Raw genomic sequence first — 22096 nt, forward strand, 5'->3', positions numbered from 1 at the left:
GGCAGTCCTATTGCCTACACAGTGCATTAGCTACTTGGTCAGCATTTGTTGCATGAATGATGAATATTTATAAAATAACAGTCATGGTAGGCTCATGGAAAGAATTTTTTCAATATAATATTTTGTTTAGAGGTACATTATCACTACTAAATGCCTCAAAATACAGGATTTTGAAACTTCAGAAACCCCACATCCAAGTCAAATGAAAGTAAACCAGTATTTTCAAACAACAAAATTGTAGATTAAGACAGAATTAGGGATAAAGTGAGAGAATTATAAACTGTCACTTGTAAGGAGCAGGATCCTGATAACTGTGAAGGAAGGTGGTATTAAAAGCTAATTTCAAGTAAAATGTATGGTTTTGCTTTGCTCATCCATTCATCTAGAGAAGTCACTCCTTTAAGTTCAGGAAAGTTGGCTCAGAAGAAAACTAAATGGGCAAATTTATGAAAAACATAAACAGTAAGATTGCAGTACTAAGGAATTATGAAGCAATAATGCAATTAAACAGCATTAATATTTTCTCAAATAACAGGAAATAAAATATTGTTATCCTAGCTCTTTAAAAAAAAGGACAGTTTTCTGTTCAAATTGACTTCCAAATTTAAAATATTTCATTGATAAATACTCGAGATTAAAAAAATAACCCAGAAAAAAAAAAAGCTATCATTATATAACTGTCCCTGTAAATGCAAGGGTTACATAAAGGTTTGTTTTTAAAACCTCAGGTAAGTGAAGTAGTTTTAAAAAAGTGGCAAAACTGCAAATTACTCAAACTTACCCTGAAAACTTAATATTTATAAAATGCCTTAAAAGTTTCTCTTTTCAAATGCAGTATGAAACAAGACTGAAAGCTACAGTATTTTTAGCTCCGATTTTGTGCAGAACCCAACTACCTTGTTCATTTGGCTTCATAAAAACAGCAAATAAAAAGAACAGACAAGGGCAGAAACAAAATGTGTGTGATGCAAAATGCTATCAGCACAGGTCTGATAAAAATACCGTTTTTGTGATCTATCTGATGTTCTTAAAAAGCGTTCTGTAATTGTGGACACCTGGGGAAAGCAGGGGGCATGAAGATGAAAAGTGGGTTAGAGAAGTTCCAACTTCATTAAGCCCTTTTCTTCAGATAATTCCTTGGTAGAATCTTGTTAAATAAAATAAAGGAGACACTGAGAAGTTCACAAAGTTGTCATGGAATTTCTTCCTTTATACAACTATACAAATTTAGGTTAAATCTTCATGTTTAGGTTAGAATCAGACCAATGAGATATAATTCAAAATCTCATAATGGTAGTCATGCTTTGCAAAATGATTGAAAGGAAAAAAAAAAAGTAAAATGGTGCCATGGGGATTAAGCGGAGCCCCGGGTACAAAATTAAAGAAGGAAACGAGAAACAGATTAAAAAATTAGTTCCGAGTAGAGTTAAGCTCGACTCAATAACCTGAGCACAGGCACAGTGCCCTGCGCTCGGTGGGGGCGGGTGGAGACGCAGGCCTGCACACAGGTGCCACCCACGCAGGGCACTGCGCAGGTGCTGAGGACGCAGAATTTACACCCCAGGTCTTTCCGGAAGTTAAACTTCTCTGGGAAGACAGGACACACACAAAGAAACAGGAACTATATAATGCAAGACAACAGAATGCAAGACTTGTCCGAGTGGGAGAGAGAAGTGCGCTTCTACGAGGGTTGGCTGCCGAGACATCTGCCCAGCTATGATCGGGTTTGCCCGGCCTGTAATCTAGTAGATCTCATCTGTTCCGGTACCAAAATAATTTTAAATTTCCACTGAAGATCAAAATTGAAAAGATCTCTTTATGTTTTAACATAAACTAGCCTAAAATTTGCTTTAATGTAAAAGATGTTAACATAATTTTGACTATGCCCCTTTCCTAAAGCTATCATTTAAAGATTTCTCAGATGTTTAAATCCAGTTACCTGACTCTTAGAATCCCAGATATAAGAAAGAATACCAAACGATAGACCAGTTAAAAAAATAGGTGAGTAATGCCTAGTTCAACTTAAACCTGAAATGCTCATATACAGAATTAAATATCTCTCAATATTTGATATGACAAGTAAAAGTAATATGGTATCCTAAATGAGATCCTAGAAAAGAAAATGCATATTACATAAAAACTAAGAAAATGTGAACAGAGTATGCCCCTCAGTTAATAATGTTATCAATACTGGTTTCTTAATTGTGACAAATATTCCATATTAATGTGAGGTGTTAATAACAGTAGAAACTGGGTATGGGGGATATGAGACCTCTGTAATGTTTTTATGACTTTTTTACAAACCTAGAACTATTCTAAAACAAAGTTTATTTAAAGTATATGTGTGTGTATAATATTACATATTTAAAAATATATATAATATATATACATATTATAAAGTACTAGTACATATAATATATATACATATAACATGTATTAGTATTTTAGATTACCTCCCCCTAACCTAAAATTTATCTCCACGTAAATGCGGACAAGATTTTACTTGGGGTCTAGCACACTCAAGAAACAAAGCGTGGCCGCACAGCACTGCAGGGCTGGGCAGCGGCGAGTGCTGGGTAACGTTAGCTGTCACCTACCCCAACCACAGCACAGGAATATGAGCTCTGTGAGCGCCGAGATCTTCTTCTGGTTTTATGCTGCTGTATTTCCATTGTATAGCACATAGTAGGTATCAATAAATGGTTAGTGACTGACTCATCCTCAGCCTTAAAAAAGGCGGTGGTGGGGGGAGTCTTACCTCGTGAATTAGAATAGGTTTGAATAATAAATAATATGAATATAAGTTTCTTGTGGAATCATGAAGAAAAGTATATGATCAGAAATGAGGATTTTAAAGTAGTGTACGTGTCAGAATGGAAGATATCATCCAAGTCAGATAAAACACCAGCCCTAATAACTAAACAAAAATGAGATACTCTAATTTGCAACAAACAACGGTAATTTCAGAATATAAATACATACAAGTCAATCTCTCCCGGAGCTCAGGAGTTGGAGCCATGTCCACAGCGCTCTTCCCATGGCAATTGACTAAAGTGGGATCAGCGCCATGGCTGAGTAACAAAGAGCAGACTTCCACACGATTCTTGGAAGCAGCCTCATGGAGCGGAGTGAACTGCCAGAGATCCATAGCATTGACACAGGCTCCATGCTGAGTTGAGAATAAAAAGTTTTAGGTCAGTAATCATTTCGCTGGATCAAATAAAACTTAGAAGACATTTATTTCACTGTAAATGTCAGATAACAACTCTTTCAAATGTCAATGAATATTTTAATTATAGCTTTTAAAAATAGTTTAAAGTAAGTTGAATGTTTTAAAATTTTAAGCAATGGTAATATTTTTAAAAATTGTTTTATTCTCTTAAAAATCTTATTCAGTAAAAACACATGAAAAAAACTCATGACAAGTTTAAAAGCAGCAAATAAAATTCAATATTTTAAATTTATTTTACCTTTAGTAGCAGTTCTGTGACTTCGTAATGTCCGTATGAACATGCATTATGAAGAGGCACAAGTCCACTAAGTGAAAAAAAGGCAAATGAAAATACTGAAATTAAACAACTTATTATAGTCATTTATCCAAGAAGTGCTAAGAAACAAAAATCTAACCAATCCCAATATAATTATATTAAAGATATTTTAAAGTATTTAACTAGATGATACAAAACACAGTTACTGTTTAACCTTTTGCATTTATTTTGTATTTTGTGTCTATAATCCTTAAGTATTGATAAAAACACCGATTAGAAAAGCATTTAGGCAAACGAAGAACATATGCTAATTGACAATTGCATGCTTTAAATATAAAGTATTTACAGTAAATAAATGTTAATGGGTAGAGAACTGAAATATTCCGACCATTCTGTTTGACTTTCAAAGTAATTTCCAGCATAAGAAGAAAAAGTCCAAACTACTCGAACTTGCATTTCAAAGTATCACTCTACCAGTCAGAGGCCCCCCTGTGCTGTATTTCCCCTGATGCCTCACCTATTGTGCACCCATCTGTTTCAGACATACGCAAGGAAACAGATGTACGAGAGCACCCGGCGTTTGTAGCCCTATTCTGTTGGGACGCCACTCACGCATGGCCTAAAACCTGGCGCGGGCAAGAGAGAAACAGGGCACGGAAAGGAGAAGGTCTGAGGGGGAGGGGTTCCCCTCTGAAAACTCTCTCAAGTGCTGAGTTCTTTCTTCGTTTACATGTTTCCTGACATAGAAAGGGGCAAAGTGAAAGAAAACCCTCCTCCGGGGCTTCTCCTTTTTATGCTGCCAATTCCAAGAGTGTATGTATTACAAATCTACTTTAGTTGGGTAGTAAGGTCAAATGATCTTTTTCATCTTAAAGTGGAATAATGAGAAATGTTAGCCCATCATATAGGACAGCAGACTTGATTCCTATATCTCTGGAGACTAGACAGGAAAGTGGTACAGAGTTTTCCAAAATACACCTTCTCGCACAGTAAATGGCATCACTGCTTTCTTTGATGCCCCCTCGCCCACTCCCGTCAGCCTTCATAAGGAACTTTTAGGTTTTCCCAGGTCAGATATCCAAGATTCCATTGGGAAAAAGCCAAATTAGAATACTGCATACTTAGGATTTTGGTTTATTAATAAGAGATGATCCTTTCATGCCAGATGAATATGATAACTATATTAGAAGATAATCAGAATTTAAAATTTGCTTTATATGTCTTTCTAATATGCACCTTGAGTTGAAAAATAATAATGGCAATTGAGAAACAAATTTTAACTTCAAATATTAGAATTGCAATAAAATTAAACTAATTAAGGAAACTATAATGAGAAGCAGCCTTAGTAAGTAGTACATGAAAATCAAATCAAATCAAAGTTGCAAACATTCTTTGCAAACATTCTTAAAATGCAACCCAAGCTGTAAAAAATGGGCCATAAGACCCTCTTTGCCTAGGGCTCAGCAACTCGGGCACATCAGATGTTGAAAACAAAGCATCACAACCCACGAGCGAAACCATTAAAGGGAATAATGAACACACCTACCCTTTGTCTTTCGCATGGACATCAGCCCCGTGCTGGAGAAGCAGCTGGACTATTCGAACTCGGTTGTAGCCCGCTGCTAGATGCAAAGGAGTGGACTAGAAAACACGAGAAACCCACATTCACTTCCTCAGGTACGTAAATCTTGCTTTGTCATTTAATCTAGATTTGTTTAGATTCATTTAAACCAATGAATGTTAACACACACAGACACAAAAGTACTGGGCTGAAGTGCCAAACTTTGTATTTCCTACCTGGATGAGAGACAATTCACTCAGGTTCAAGAGCAAATGCTAGTTTCAGCGCCACCCACCTGCTTCTCACTTGTCAGTGAAGGCCTCTGGTGATGGAGGCCTGCCTGCCTTCTCAGTGTGGTTTCTGACTCCCTCCGGCCAAAGCCCCTCCCTGTCCTGAGAGATATGCCAGCGCTCCCACCGCTCATAACCGGAAACGTTCTTCCTTGGCCTGTTTAAATCCTGTCCCCCTTTCAAGTTCTAACTCTTCAATCCCATTCCTACAATAAAGACGTACTCAAAATTCCTCTTAAATAGGAAAGGTTGAAAAGCCTCCCTTGGAAACTATTGGAAGAAACTTTAGTGGAAACAAAAGGGACAGCGGACCATATTCGTCCCACGCAGCTGCGAGCAATGGGTCAACACCAATTTGCTACATTGCATGCAATGAAAATGCCAAGGTAATATTTCATTCTTTTATTATTTTATATACTACACATGCAGTATTAATACAAGAAGAAAAGAAAGTTTCTTCCCAACTAATTCCTGCCACATTTTAATTTGAACCAAATTACTGACAGGGTCTTTGTTGAAATTCAATATAGTAATGGAAATAAACTCAACTTTTTAAAAATCAGAAATAACATCATTTAATTAAAAGTTTCTCTGTAACCACAGCCATTTTTCCACTTTTGCTCATTCCCTTGGTTTAAATACTGTAATATCTTTTCACACAGGGTCTAATATACTTGTATATTCTCTAATTTTTCCTGTTTTCTATTTGGGCCTTGAGATTTAATAAGGTTTTCAATTTCTTTTCCCTTACATACTACTCCAAATGTCAAGATACCAAAGAATTACTAAATATGTATTACCTATTACTGCATTCATAGCACTTCACACATTTTATATGTTCTGATTGCCTGTAAAGTTTAAAAAATATTATTTGAGCAAAACGCAGCTAATAACGAGGAGACCTCAGAACAAGAATACTGAATAGGAAGTCAAGAAACCTGATTATATTCCTAGGTCTTATGAAACTAGAAATCATATTACCTATGTGTTTTAGCTTCTTCATGTGTAAAACAGATAAAATCACCCATCCTAGCTATCTTAAAAATGAGTGAAAATAAAGTCTTCTCCCATAGAAAAGCACTTTTAAAATATAAAATGCTATATAAAAATAGATTAAAATTTTTGTATCATCAAACAACATGCCCATCCAAGTGTCTACTTTTTAGACACATGTCAAACGTTACTGCAAATAATACTTCCGTGGTGGGTGGAGTTACTTTCAAGGACTGTTCTCCCCCTTCCATGTGGTTTATCTTCGGACTTGCATTGTTTCAGACTAGACATCTGCCAACATGCTTAACTCTGTTCCTTTGTACATGTAGTCATGTGGTTTTTCTCCCTCTGGATGCTTTAATAATATACTCTTTATTACCGGCTTTAAGCAATTTGATGATGTACTGTAGTATAGTTTTCTTAACCACCCCCCCTCAGGTTGTTGAATCTTCCTTTATAGTTTTCACCAAATTTGGAGAACTTTCATTTATTATTTCTTCTAATACTTTCTCTGCCCTCTCTTCCACCATTCTCTCCTTGGGAGTCTCCAATTACACATATATGAGGTTGCTTTCAAAGCTTGCTTTTAAACTTTGTTAAGCAGGCCTGGTTTCTCTTTTTCGGTGAGGCATCACCCTTCTGAGTGCTCTATGACATCTAGTGAATGATGAGGTTTGCCCACTCTGGCTGAAGGCAACAAAAGTGATTCCAGAGTCTATGTGAGTTGCTAGGATCGCTATCTTTAATCTTTTTTGGGTGCTGGTTCATCCCACCCATGGAACCCAGTACTCGGCTGAAGGCAGTAGAGACCCCCCAGCAGATCTCCAGCGCTCTCTTCTCCGTGCACCATTCCTTCCCCTGGTCCTCCACCCTGCTAACTCTTGCCCCATGTCTCCTTACATTTCTAAATGCATCTTCTCAAATCGGGGAGACCACTGGGCTCCTTCTGGGTTTTGCCAACCCGAGTTAAGAGTTATGGCCTGGAAATGTTGACGAGGCAGTAAAACTCGAGTAATCACATAACTCAGCTTATTGTATTCCTGTCTCCCAGGGATCACTGCCAAGTACTGCCTAACGTTCAATTTCTGAAAACCATTGTTTCATATATTTTGTCTAGCTTTTTTTTTTATTGTTTCAGGAAGGAAAGTAAAACAAGCTCCTGTTATTCCATCTTGGCCCATTTTCGGGACTAAATTGCACTTCACACTATAGCGGGGAAGCTTCCTCCAGAGACAATGATGGCTTTAGAGAACTGGTAAGTCAGTGAGCTCTGGTAAAAGTCACAGCTGACATTTAACGTTATATGGAAACAGTGACATCGTCATTGCTGATGTGCAAAAAGATTTTCCTGTTTCATACGAGTATCTTTCAAAAATTACATTTGTATGTAGTTGATTCAATAATAATTTTTATTCTTGAAAATGAATAAAGTTACTAAATAAATGAATATATACACAATTGACTTAGAAAGATAAGACATAAAAATATCTAATTTCTGGATTTTAAAAAATCATTGAGACTATAATGCTTTAAAATGGTATTATATTTTGTTTTTAAGCTGCTGAAATGTAAGTAACAAATGAATCAGAAGGCTCTGTAACTGACAAGGTATAACATGACAGGGAGACTGAAATAAAGTATCTGTGAGGAAATGGAGTTGAGGAGTGTCAAAAACTATTGGGAAGCAGAATTGATAGAATCTGATAACTGACAGGTAAGGAATACAGAAGTTCTAGTTTGGAAATGTCAGTGACAAATGAAAAGGAAGGAAGGAAACAGGAGTGAGGAAGGAAGGGGAAGGAAGGGGAAGGAGGGGCGAGGAGAGGAAAAGAGCTCAGAGGGAAGGAACCTGAGGTTTGGGTTTATTGAATCTGAGTGCCTGGCTGAACACAAATCTGCTCATCAGTGGTATTCATTGAAAATGTTAGCATCTGCCACGCATCTGGCACCATGTTAAGTGCTAGGGATAGCATGGTAAAGAAGGCTCCGTACTTTGCCATTATGGGTTTTCTTACTCCTTAAAAAACATAAAGTCCCTAAATGAAATACATAGAGAATATTGTTTTATTCAGGACAAAGGTGAGTCAGGACAAAAGTCTAATTTCTCAGGAGTCAACGAGAGAGCAGATATAATTAAATGTGATGAACACTGCAGGAAGTTCGGGATGCCATGAGAGGCTAGAAGATGCACCCCGGCCCCATTCTAGAGGCCAGTACAAAGGAGTGGGTGGAAGAGTCTCAGAAGATCTGCCTCCCGGGGAAAGACCGGAAGATGAACACAAATCACTGAGGCAAAATGGTAAGAAACTTTATTCCAGGTACTGTGAGGAGTATCGATTAATACCCAGTGGCCATGGTATAATGGAGGAACTAATAAAATTTCAGTGGCCAAGTATATAATAATATGAGATTGGGGGAGATGGTAAGAACTATGGGAAACTTCCCTAGGACTTAAGGCAGAAAATTACTTAAGACTGAAGTTCTGGGAAGATCATTCTAGTTACTTATAGATAAAGAATTTGATGGGTCGGGCAAACCCAAGGACAAAAAGACATAACGGAAGACTGCAGAACTAATCTAGCAGATAGTTAACAACAGTGTCAGCTAGCAAACTTGGTAGCAGCATCTAAGCAGAGGCAGCCAAGCTATGGGAGTGGATGAATTCACAAGGAAAGTAAATATAGAACAATATGGCTGAGATTTTCCAAGTAGTCATTCTAATGTGGATGCTAATTATGCAAACTAAATAGTATCACTAGAAGGCACATAAAAAAATCTGTAAAATGCATGCAATAAATCTGAGGGAATGATATAAAGCAAAAAAGCAAAAAGTACGAAGTGCAAACAAAGGATGATTTAAACAAGCTTACGCTACTAAGAGCCCAGAAGTTTTTCCTCTAGAAAAAATTTATAACTAAACATTACATATACCAAATGATATCTTTTGATGCAAAGCAATTAACATCATGTGGCCCAGACTAAATTTAATGAATGGTTACCACATAGTGAGAACTTTACACCCCGACTGCCAAGTGGCAAAGCAATGATAAAAGTAATTTTCTAAATGGTAGGATAATTAACAGAGCATAATTTCAGTTTTGAAAAAATAAAGCAGGCCCATTTGTAAAATACTCACACATGTTATTCGACAATTTTGTGGTGATTGTAAACTAGTAAACACAAGAATTCAACATCACTGAGACATCTTAACATCTTAATTCTTAACAAGAATTAAGACATCATTATACACTGTCAGTTTGTACACCTCAGATTTATTCCTAAAACAGATTTTGTTTTTGATTGGCAATAAAAAAAAGGTTTTATTTATTTTTAGAGAAAGGGGAAGGGAGGAAGAGAGAGAGGGAGAGAAACATCAATGTGTGGTTGCCTCTTGCCTGCCCCCTATTGGGGACCTGGCCTGCAACCCAGGAATATGCACTGATGGGGACTCGAACCAGTAACCTTTTGATTCACAGGCCCATGCTCAATCCACCGAGCCACACCAGCCAGGGTTGATTTGGAATGTTTTAAAAGTCAAATATGGACAGCGATAAAGTATGGAACAATTGCAAATATAAAAACTGTTATCTAAAAATCTATCTAAATATTATTCTACTCTTAAGAAAATATTTTCGTATTGTAGAATGTTTATGAAAAAAGAATCTTTACTTCGAGAAGCCCCATAATTCAGTTACCTTCTTGGAATCAGGCCACTTAAAAAAAAACCATGCATATATATCTTTGTCTTCTGTGATACAGATTTGCAGGGTACCATAAGGCATTAAAGGTAGCTTTAAGTTATCCTATGCATACGCCCATAGCTAAAATGGTGAAAACCGACAACCCTGATACAAAACTGTGAGTGCAACTTCAGCATACAAGTCTGGGTAAAGGCTTTTAAGCTTTGGGTTTCCATTCTTGCTTCGCAAAATTTTAAGGTATGTGGTTTTGGACTAATTCCTTCACGTCTCTGAGACTTGGCTTCTAATGTCTGTAAAATGAGAATTATAATTCCTACCATAAAGGCTATTTTATGGATTAAAGACGACTATATAAGGCACCTAAGAGAGTATCACATAGAAAAAGCCCAACAAAGGACAGTTATTACTTATTATTACCTTATTAACTATCTTAAACACTTACATGTTTTTAATGGTCATTTATCAGTTCTCCTCTTACTTTACCTATCAGCATTATTTGACATAGCTGATCACTTCTTCTCTCTTGAGATGGTATCTAGGACACACCTACATACTTTTACCTCACTGGTCACTCCTCAGTCTTCCTTTCTGGTTATTCCTGTTTTCTTGATATTGGGGTACTCCAGAGCTGTGTCCTTGGACCTTTTTATTATTCTACTCATTCCTGTGATGATCTCACGCAGTCTTGGGGCTTTAAATAATATTCATACACTGACAACTTAATTATAACCCCAGCTCAAGTCTTCTTTGCTGAACTTCAGTCTCTCATAATCAGACTTCCTCCTTGACACCACCATAGGGATGGACATCCAGGAGACATCTCATATTTACCATGACGAAAACTTGAGCTCCTCGCATTCCCCCCAAATCTACTCTAAAGAATTTCCTATTGCTGTTAACGACAACTCCATCCTTTTAGCTTCTCAGGTCAAAATCACACACTATGCTCCCTGCATCGGACAGAATTTCTATTGGCTGTATCTCTAAATATGTGTAGGGCCCAATCACTTCTCACCACATCTGTTGTCACCACCCTGGTCTAAGCCGTCATTCCCCCTCAGCTGATTGGTTGTTAAGAGCCTTCAATTCGGTCTCCCTGCTTCCAGCATAATCTTCTTGAAGTCTACACAGCATGGCAGCAGAGTGATTCTGCTGAAGTGTGGTCGATACACAAATTCCTTGCTCAAAATCTTCCAATGGCTCTTCACCCCAATCCAAGAAAAAGCTGGTCTTTATAATTGTGTAGATGGCCACAAAAACTCTCTCCAACTTCCTGATGTCACGTTTTATTCTGCTTCTCTTGGTTCACTAGACGCAGCTCAACTTCCATAATTATTAATCAGCCGAAGCCACTGGGAATTAGACTGTGCTAGGTGAAGTATCTTCTGGAAAACCCTCAGATTCAAATTTAATGGAATCCAACTGAGGTGCATGGCTTTGTTGAGTGCTTTTTTCATGAGATATAAATTTTGATCTCATTCAATACTCCCTCGAGCCCTTATTACAGTGCCTCCATTTTACAGGTGAAGAAACTGAGGCTTGTGCCCAAGGACACACAGCCAGCACCTGGCGGAGCCGGGATGCAAACCCAGGTCCTCTGTCTGACTCCTGTCCTCCTCACCAAACCAGGCATGGCCTTCATCAAGAGCACTGCAGACGGGGGCCAGGAGAGAGGAGGGAGGTGAAAGGAGGATTTCAACTTTTTACTGTATATACTTTGGTATTTTATTTTTATTTGTACAGAAATATGTACTTGCTTAGTAATTAAAAAGAGTAAAAAAAGTGAAATGCCTTCTCAAAAAGTTAAAGATCTTCCAATAACAAAATATTCTGCCACTTACATTTAATTTCACATGACTTCTTAACAAACCCGAACAACAATGGAGGATAAAACATTCCCGAGGGTTAAAAAGTAAAATAAAAAAATCTTATGGATACAAAATGTAGCTATCAGCTTTGGAAGACCTACATATTATCATGTGTCTAGAATACTAAAATTTAATTTCTAGATCTTTTTTTCCACTGAGAAAGAAAGAAATAATAGCTACTTCTCGATGTAAGTGTATTATCGCATATTCAATCCAGAGGGAATTTTAGCATTTACATTTTAACACAGAGCACACACTGCTCTCTCTCAAATGACTGCCGGGCACAGGGACAGAGCTCCCTCTTCCAGTGCTGCCGACAGCTTCTGACATTGACAGCTCCCGTAGAGACAGAATACCCTGCCTCTGTGACTTTTCATCTAGGCAGCGTAAATTATTACAAAAATTAAATCTTATTTTAAAAACTATTATTATTGTTCTATTTTTATAAAGTACAAAATTTGGGGTATTTCTTTTATAAGAGATTCCAAAATATCAATATTCCAAAATGATTATCTTTTCCTCTTGCTCTGTCTTTGGACAATATTTTTGCAATAAAAACAAAATAAGAAATTTACCAAAGACTGGTCCTAAAACTATCTCGTAATCTTTCACTAAGACTTCTCATAAAATAATACAGTTATTTATTCATGTATCTGTCTCTTCTAAACCACTGTGAGGTCATTGAGACTGGAGAATGGATCTAAATTTTATGTTTCAAGGGCTTAACATAGTACATCATGAGAAGTAGGGCACTGAAAAAGTGGAAGTTATTGTCAGCGTCTGATTTATATTACCAAAAAAGACAAAAGACGAGAATAATCCAGCTTGGTGAATTTGACTTTAAGTTTATGGGGAGGGTTTACAACTACATTTCTGTGCAGGCCTGAGTGATGTGTGGCACATTCCCCAGGAAAGAACAAAACACAGCTGTGAAGCCATGATGTTGAGGCGTCAGAAAAAGCTGTCTACCTGCATGATGTACGGTGTAGATTGGTTTTCTTTAAGGTGGAGATGCAGTTGGAATCAGATCAAATCCTTTGGAATTTTTCAGACTGGGGTGACCACTCGCGCTGGTCTGCCAAGGACTTTCCTGGCCCTAGAAAACCCACACAGAGTGGCCCGGGCGGTCACCCTACTCTAGCCAAACTTCGTGCTGAATCAGCGTCTTGGTTTGGGGAGAGCTCCCGGGTCAGAAAGTTGGGTGTGTCTGTGTGCACACGTGTTCGGAATGCGGTAAGACTTACTATTACTTCATCAAATTAGGACCTGACTCCTCTGAGGAGTCACCTCAGAGATACACAAAAGGTGCTCCTTCTATCCAACAACTCATTTCTTAAAAACACACACTTGCAGTTTCCCTCAGTGCCACACCAGCTCCGTGATATAACATGTGGTTCAGATTCTCCTTCCAGATTCTTGCTCTACTGCTACAATCACAAGATGGCTCCAGAAGATAAAACTCTGTGATCTTTTCAGCACTTGAACACTCATGTACTCATCACCCAGATTCAACATACATTAAATTAGTAATTATTAAGACTTTGTTGCACTGGCTTCTGGTATGACTTTTATCTTTTATTTTCACCACTGAAGTATTCTGAAGCAAATCCAAGACACTGTAACATTTCACAACTATATAAATTAATAACTCCAATACTTATTTCCACTATTTTTGATATATAAAAACTTGCTTTTTTCCAGATCTAGTTTCAAAAATGAAACTCTATATATTTTCTGTTTTATCTGATCTCAATATCAATTACTTCACATTTACTCACCATTCTCCATCCAACAGAATTCCCTTTTAAATTATAAAAGTAACATATTTTCTATAAAGTAATATAAAGTAAAATGTTCTATTTCTCCCTCTAGTCCAACAAACCTCTTTCTTGAAGGTAATCAGTTTATAGTCCACAGTTTCATTTGAGATATTTTTTTGTGTGTATATAAATGTGTTCTTCTCGGTTCTTTTTGCTGTTATTTTGTCAAACAAATGGATAGTTATTTCTCTGCAATTTGTTTTTCTTTTTTCCTCTTAATATGTTAGTACATATGGGTCTATCTAATTCTTCCTACAGTATTTCTATTTTATAAGTGGACCATAATTATTTACCCATTGCCTATAAATGGACATTTAGGCTAGACTGTTCCATCTCTGTTCTGGCTATCTTAAAATACATCTCTTTCAAATTTATTTGGTTAAGATAGATGTTTCCCTTCTACACAGAAAATACTGTATGAGCCATTAACAGAAAATTCCTAGTAAAATATAATAACTACATAATCAGCGCTTATTAAATTTCTTTTAGACATAGAGACATGATTAAGAAGTCCTTTGAGACAGTGATATATAAATTGGAATCAAAATAATTTAAAAGCTAAAGAATCAATATGGGCATGAGTCCACGGAAATAAGTATATCTCACCACCCCTGCCTGTCTTTTGAAGGGATATTTTAAGTAGTATAACGAATATTAAACAGTGTCCTTGAAGTTTCTCAACTCTTAGGCTATTGCAAAGAAAATTAAAAAGAAAAACTGTATCTACAGAATAAAAATGAATAAACCAAAGTAGAAATAAAATTTTAAAAATATTTTATTTACATTTTCTTGCAAACTACGTCTCCTTTAATGGGACTTTTCTACAGGTTACACATTACCAGATCCTCCTCTAGGAAAGTTTCCCCTCCCATTATGAGCCTTTGCCTCTGGTCCCGACCTCCTGGTCACCTGTCCTCCCAAACACTGGGCCTCGCGCAGACCACACTTCACCTTAGATACCGGCTCATCTCAGTGGACCATGTCAGGACTGTTCATTAACAGACACGGTACTACTCCAGCAACTTAACTGTCTATGACATTTTAATGCTCTTAAATCACAACCTCTGTGATGGGGGAGCTGGGTGACAACTGTACTTGGCTTCCTCACAGTTATCTTAAGGCTAAAAAGAAACAGAAGATACCAAAACATTTTAAAAATAAAAAGTATCTTTAAAAACAATAGCAAAATGTACTGGGTATCTCCTACATACCAAGTACTGTTCAAAGTACATTACATGTATCAACTTGTTTACTTTCCACAACTACCACCAGAACTAGAAACTATTAGTATCTCCACATACAACAAATGAGGAGTGGGAGGGGTAGGGGGATTAATCCAGCAAGTGGAGAGCAGAGTCAGAGATCCAATCCAGATGGTCTGGCTTCAGAACCTGCACTCTCCTTTCCTGTCCTTTGGCTGAGTACGGAGGTCCGGGAGAGGATGTTTAGAAGTGAACTAGTGGGGTGAAGGGGCAGGGAACGCCTGGGTAGCTCAGGCTACTTCAGCACTCCGACAGAGCGCCCTGCACATCAAACCCTGTCAAAATAAGGGTGTGACCGAGCCATGGGATGAGCGCTCTAGAAACGCAGAACTTCTAACAACAGAAGTCGTCTAAAGTAGTAGTAAGTGCTGAAGGACAAGGAAGAAGAATAAAACACTGAAATCAGAGAAGATAATTTACCTGCCTCTTCCCCAGTGTAGGATTTTTCTAAGGGTCTCTAATAGATAGTCATTTGGCCTCTTCTTGAACTCAACCCCTATAGTTGCCTCAACTGCTTTTACAGAATAACTTCCTGAATACCATCTCGGTCACCCTTTAACTGCTCAACATCCCTCCTGAAAGCATGAAACCCTAAATTAACACTAAATTCACATGTGGTTTGATGCAAACCAGTGGATCCTCATTTTAAAAGAGAGTTTTCAAGCAGAGCAGATGACAAAGTCACCTGACTGTCCAGTACCCCAGTGAAGGTTCCCACGCTGCACTGGACGGTCAGAGGAGCTACCATTCAACTCCTCCTCCAAATGAGTCTGAATTCTAGGCAGACTGCTGACCAGAGGCAGACTAATGATTGGTATTTTACACAGTCTTCTTTAGAAAGGTACCTATGGCATTTGAAAATGTGTTGAATTTATGAAGTATCTTAGAGAACTAAGTTTCTACAATTCACCTGCTTTATCCAGTAAGAATTTATTTTTAAAGTGATAATATAAAGGACTGTCTTTATCTTAAGTGCATGTGTGCACTGGGAAGAGAAAAGGAGAAAGGAAATGAACAAACAAGGAACAACAGGAAATCCATAGGGTAATCTTTGCACGAATAACACTCTGAGTGCCAACTTAATTCAATTTTAACTTAATATTATCGTTGTGGGAACTCCAAGGGGATTCTTCAACAGCCAGAAATTTGTTTCTTTTTCTAGCCTCAGAATCAGCGGAAAAATGGAAATGTATGCATGAAAACGAATTTCTAGCCTCCTCTCTTAGGGTTTGCATGGAAAAAAACGGTTAGCACTCTCAGAAGGTGCGACATCATTCTGCATTGTTTAACGAGAAACAGGTGGCATGCTTTATGGAAACCAGGTTTCTCGGTCTGATAGTAACCTGATGTTTCACAGTTTTTAGGAAAGAAGTTTTCACACTACCCAAACCTCACGTGAATTATTTTTACAGTTAATATTTACAATCTAAGGTTTTCAAACCTAAACACCCAAGATCCTAACTGTTGTTCAACAAATAACCTGTTTTTGAAACAGGGAATGAGTTACACTGATTGGCATTTAAGGATTATTTATGAGAGAATCACTCCACCTTAGGTCATTAGACAGGCATTTTAACTGTATACAGAAGGAGAATGATCCATTCTTTTAGCTGATTTTAATGGGATGAAGAGCTCTAGGAGTTTTGAGATATGCTGTCACCTCAAAGTTCCTTCAATGGTAAAGTCCTTGTTGTTTCTGAGTTCGAATGCTTGAATTCAGCAGCCGAAGGTGCACAGGTGTAGAGATCTCTAGTTCTGAGCCCTGCCCACAGGTCCCTCCCCCTATTCTCAGGGGTACAGAGCCCTCTCTGAGGCTCCAAGATTAATTTAATGGCTATTATGGTATTCAGAGTAGGATATTGTGATGTCACTATTAAAAAAACTAAAGTATCTTTACAAAAGGAAAAATCAATATATGAAACATTTTATATTTGGAGTTCGCTTCCAAATGTACTTACTTGGCCAAATACACATTTCAAAAAATGATGCAAAGTATTTATGGTGTTTTTAAAATTTTACTACTGATACCATTCTTAGTATAGCAAAATGTTTTATTAGTCACAGAAAACAGCCTTCTTTTAAATAGAATATATGAAAATTCTTGATGCTTCTGAAAACTTCCTTTTATACTTCTAATTTGATTGAACAAGTGCATGGATGAATGCATATGCTTGTGTGGAGATGAGAATATAAGGCTTCCTGAGCGATTACAGTTCTTTTAAAAATGAAGAAGAAAAAGCTAGTGTGACAAAAATAACTGACTGTTATAATATCTGTGTTGCTCTCCCCCAAACTTGTAAGTGGAAGCCCTAACCCTCCGTGTGATGACACTTGGAGACAGGAACTTTAGGGTGCCCCTCATGATGAGGGAGTGGCCCCCATAAGGAAGACACGCCCAAGAGCTGGCTTTCTCTCTCAGCAAGCGGGCACCCCGCCCCCAAAAAGCCAAGAACAGAGACCCTCATCAGAAATCCACCTTAATCTTAGATTTCCCAGCCTCCAGAACTGTGAGAAATAAATTTCTGTTCCTTAAGCCATCCAAACTGTTGTACTGCAGCCTGAACACAATGAATTGAGAAATCAATAGTTTATGCTGATTTTGTATTACGGCCAAACAACTGTTTCTGATAATGTTAATTCAAAGCTACAGATTCAAAGTTCTTAAATCCATAATTAACTCTTCACTTTTTTTATTCTTCTCATCAGACCAGAAGAATTTCTGACAGCAGGCTTCTCTTTATACCTAAGTATGCCTTGTTACACAGTAAGATTCACCCTTTACTAAAAGGATTTTAGAGCTTTTCACAGGGTATTCCATGGTCAACTGATACTAAGTGAACAGGTTAAACCAAAGAGACCATAATCGTTATAGGGATATTTTAAAATCTCTTTATCACATAATAACTGATACATAAAAATATGTGAATGACACCGCCCACCATCCCACTTAACTGAGGAACCACGGACACCACTTTGCGTGTTTCTCCCTGATCCCCTATTCCCTTGCCACGAGGCCACGTGGACACTGCTGTAGTTGTAATCCACCCCCTACAGAAAAAGCCCTTTGAAATGTTGATTCTTGCCATTTTAAAAGGATATTCAGGAGTGTCTTTTCTTTTTTTTTGTGGTTATTTGGCTTTTAAGTCAATTTTTAATAATGAATCACACTCAAAGCAAAGTGATGTAGTACTTACTTGTTTTCCACCCCTCAATTACAAACTTAAAACTGCAAGAAAACTCATGTTCTTTGAATATGAGAATAGGAGAAACCAAAGTTTGGAGGAGGGTGGCTAAGCAGAACTAAAATGAACTCCTAAATTTACCACCTACTTTTTAACACTGTGGTCTCTTTCTACTAAGAATTCTTTTCTCAAAGTGAGCACAACTGGTGTGCATCCTAATTACCCTCACCAGTAGAAATGTCATGCTTGACAAAATAGAGACTGTTTTAGAAGAAGTGATTCCCTAATGAAAAATAAAAAGACATTTTAATCCCTTGTTACAAAATGAATACAAATAAGCATAAAGATTTTACACAACACATCCCGACGTAAGTAGGCAAAAAACTCGCTCTAAGGGATTTTTGCATTACAGTAAGACATGCATTGCTCAGCAAGATACACTTTAAAGATGTGATTTGATGAGATATATAATTAAACCTAAAGTACTTGAAGAATTCCCTAATGCAGACTTACTGCATATCGACCTTCTCACAACCCCAAGTGACATGTAAAGTATGATCCATGACAGTTGAAAAGTAGAAAACAGTATGACCTTTTTTCTACCCAAATTTGGCAAGAATAGAGGACGATGATAAAGGCCACTAAAAAGCATAGGGAGTCAGGCGTGTGCCCACAGGTAATGCTAAAACTTTCTTTGAAGAGGAGGCTCTATATAAACTATTCCAGATATCAGAAGTTTTTACTTATGTGGCTCTACAGGTTCTCATATAATCCAATTCTCTACTATGGTAGTTACTACTAACTGACAAAAAATAAATTACAAAAGATACCACAATCTTAAAATGTTAGCGTTGACAGTATCTTAGAGCTGATGTGGCCCAGTCCTTATCTTTTAGGCAAAAGAACTGAGAACTCAGATATAAAACACTTGCCTTCATCACATACCTAGTAACAATGTTAACTTCAAAATCTGGTGTTCTAGTTTCAAGTTCCTGCTTTTTCTCACAATACCATAATCCCAAAAGATGCACATGAAATTGTTTTATGTATTCTGAGGGGAAAAATCTTAAATTCTAAGATACAAATTCAATATATCTAAAGAAATAATATTTGGGGATTTATTTAAAAATCTTCATTCTTCTTCCAAGGAGCTATGATATAAGAGAACCATTTTTAGTAATCCACCTAAGTAATGAAATGATGCTATCTTTCTTGCCCAAAAGATAATAAGCATGGATTGAATTATACTTCCTTAGAGCAGGGCAGTTTAGTCATTTATTACTAGATACCAAACTATCCCAGAAATGGCGGGTTTGCTTGGCCGCTAGGATGGCTTATGTCACCTGGAGGCTGGACTGGGAGTTCCATGTCTGGGTGTCTGAATGGGGGGCGCAGGTGTGTCTCTGGCTAGAGGCCTCAGTTCTTCACATGGACCTGTCCACATGGCTGCTGGGGCTGCCTCATGGCATAGCTGCCAAGTTCCAAGAGAGAGCATTTCAAAAGCAAGAAGTTGGCAGCTGCCAGGCCAGTTCAGGGTCTAGTCCTGGAAATGGCAAAGCAGCACTTCTCCTTTACTTTATTCATCAAAGCAGTCAGGGGGTTAGCTCAGACTCTGTGTAGTGGGACTACAAGGGCATAAATAATGAGAGGCACAGTTCATTAAGGGGCCTTTGAAGTAACAACCTGCCATATAAGGATTATTAAAATGCTGGTTGGATATGATATTCGGAGAAGACTTACACTGCAGGAGCTGCTGAGTAAGAACACTGTATGAGACTATGACAAATGTATACAACCCTAAAGTTTAAATATAAATACAAAAAACTGCACAAATTCTGAATGTTCTTTGTGCTTCATAGATGTGCTTTATGGAATGCAAATGAATACTGTGGCATTATTTTCAGCCAAGTATATATAGCTCAGAACATATTTCTGAATTTATAAGCTGCTAATTTAAACAAATTTATTAAATGTGATGTTAAGTGGTAAGGGGGCGAAGGTCAAGCTCCAAAATAATTAAGTCAACTATATGCTTTGTAGATTACCTGGGAACCTACATTTTAACCAAATACCACCTGGGACTGAGTCTGAATAATAAAGACAATTTAAGTGGGGAAGTGTGGTATGTTGCAGTCTTCAGTATGTGTCCATCCTAAATATGTGCAAAAGCTTCAAAAATGTTTCAAAGGTGTAGGAATCTAATTTACTGAAGTTCCAGTATGTGCTACAAATTGTACACATTAATCACATCATTTCATGTAATCACCCCAAATGCCTTGTGGAATGGGATGATTATTACAAACTGTATACTTTAATCACATTATTTCACTTAATCCTCCGAAATGCCTTGTGGAAAGGGATGATTATTCCCATATGAATGAATACACTGAAAACTGTGTAGCCACAGTCACACACTTAGAAAATGAATGAGTCGAGAATCGAATCCAATCTGTCTGACCTCAGAGCTTATTTGCTCTTTCAATTACATCACACAATTTTTTATATCTTCAAGGGATGGTACTAAATTCTACTTTATTTCTCATTGATCTCTATTTGAAAATAGTTTTTAAAGCACTTCGCTTTTCTCTGTTTCCAGAATCTTATTCATTATTAACTATTTTATGGAAGCAAACATTTATACAGTAGAAATGTGACATTTTAAAAAGCCCTTCAGTTAATCTTTCTGAATTTCAATCATGCTCTCCCAATTGCCTGTGATTCCAAATCTGTGGTTTCTTACAGAAGAGATTACATGTCGGAATGCCATGGCTTTGAAAATAAAAGGGACAGAAAAACAAATCTCACCTTAAATCTACACTTTATAATTGAATCACAGCAAAAGAAACCATACATTTGTTTAGTGTGTTAGCTTCAATGTAATGGATAATGTTTTAATCATTCTAACAATGTTTAAGCTCCTTGTAAACCAATACCACTAAACACATATTTATCTCCCATGACAGTTAAAACAGTAAACTACACATGGAAAGTACTCAGTGCTGGTTAAATGAATGAAAGGAGCAGAAAAAAATCTGGAACGCCATAAATTACACTGAATATTTTATAAAAGTAAATTACCAACCACATATTAATTACTTTCCATATTTGGTGACATACAGTGGCAGCAGCAGTAGGCACTGCAGAGACACTCAGTGCTCATACTGAGGATTATGTATGCACGGTAATGCCCAACTTCAACCTATTCACTGTTCTAAGGAGGTGATACATTTGGAACATTCATTTGAAAGAGATAAAGGCAGCCAGGAAAGGGAACTAACAGAAGGACCAAAATGAACTCTGAAGAGGGTTCAGTATTAAAATAATTTGAGATGTATTCAAATATTTTCACTCACTATAAGGAGGTATCTATATGAAAATTAATACTGAAAAACAAGAGACCACCACCACCTTAAATTTACATATCAAACAAGGCCAGAACATTTGTACAACTGCTAATGAAACATCTGATATTGACAGAAAATACTATGAAGGAAGATTAAAAGACAACAAATCTAAGTTTGAAAATACAGAAATAAAGAACTCTAGAAAGAAAACAATCTGTTTTAAGGATCTGGTTATACTTCACTGCCATTCAAAGCAACTGTGGAATGTTTTACCTAATCGTCATGGGCAGGAGATACAAGAAGAGTAAGTTGTATCCAGGCCCTTATACTTCTAAAGTGACCATCGTTAAAACACGTACATAGTTCCATAAAAGCAGAACTTCAGAACAAATTATTGCAAAAAAATGTTTTGCCTTTGCTTTTTAGGGGGAAAAAAACAACTGGAAATTTCTAGACTAGTCAAGTTCCACTTTGATTTACATGTAAATAAAAGCATAATGTAAAAATATAAATGACTTAAAACCTTATTGATACTTCACTATTTTGAGAATTCTACAGGTTAAAAAAACAAATGTCTGTGGGAAATA

General features: G+C 37.1%; 1 protein-coding gene across 1 annotated transcript in view; it reads right to left on the reverse strand.

The window, feature by feature from the left end:
* The window catches only part of TNKS (tankyrase), a 172572-nt gene that overhangs the window by 51939 nt on the left and 98537 nt on the right, over positions 1–22096 (reverse strand). Inside the window, exons 6-8 of the mRNA XM_037128794.2 lie at positions 5035–5129; positions 3471–3537; positions 2983–3169 (exon numbers count right to left, since the gene is read on the reverse strand). Coding sequence (XP_036984689.2) covers positions 2983–3169; positions 3471–3537; positions 5035–5129 — 349 coding nt within the window. The remainder of the gene's footprint in view (positions 1–2982; positions 3170–3470; positions 3538–5034; positions 5130–22096) is intronic.

Source organism: Artibeus jamaicensis, unplaced genomic scaffold (genome assembly GCF_021234435.1).
Source record: "Artibeus jamaicensis isolate MK-2021 breed Jamaican fruit bat unplaced genomic scaffold, CSHL_Jam_final scaffold_833, whole genome shotgun sequence".
In the NCBI taxonomy this organism is placed as follows: Eukaryota; Metazoa; Chordata; class Mammalia; order Chiroptera; family Phyllostomidae; genus Artibeus; species Artibeus jamaicensis.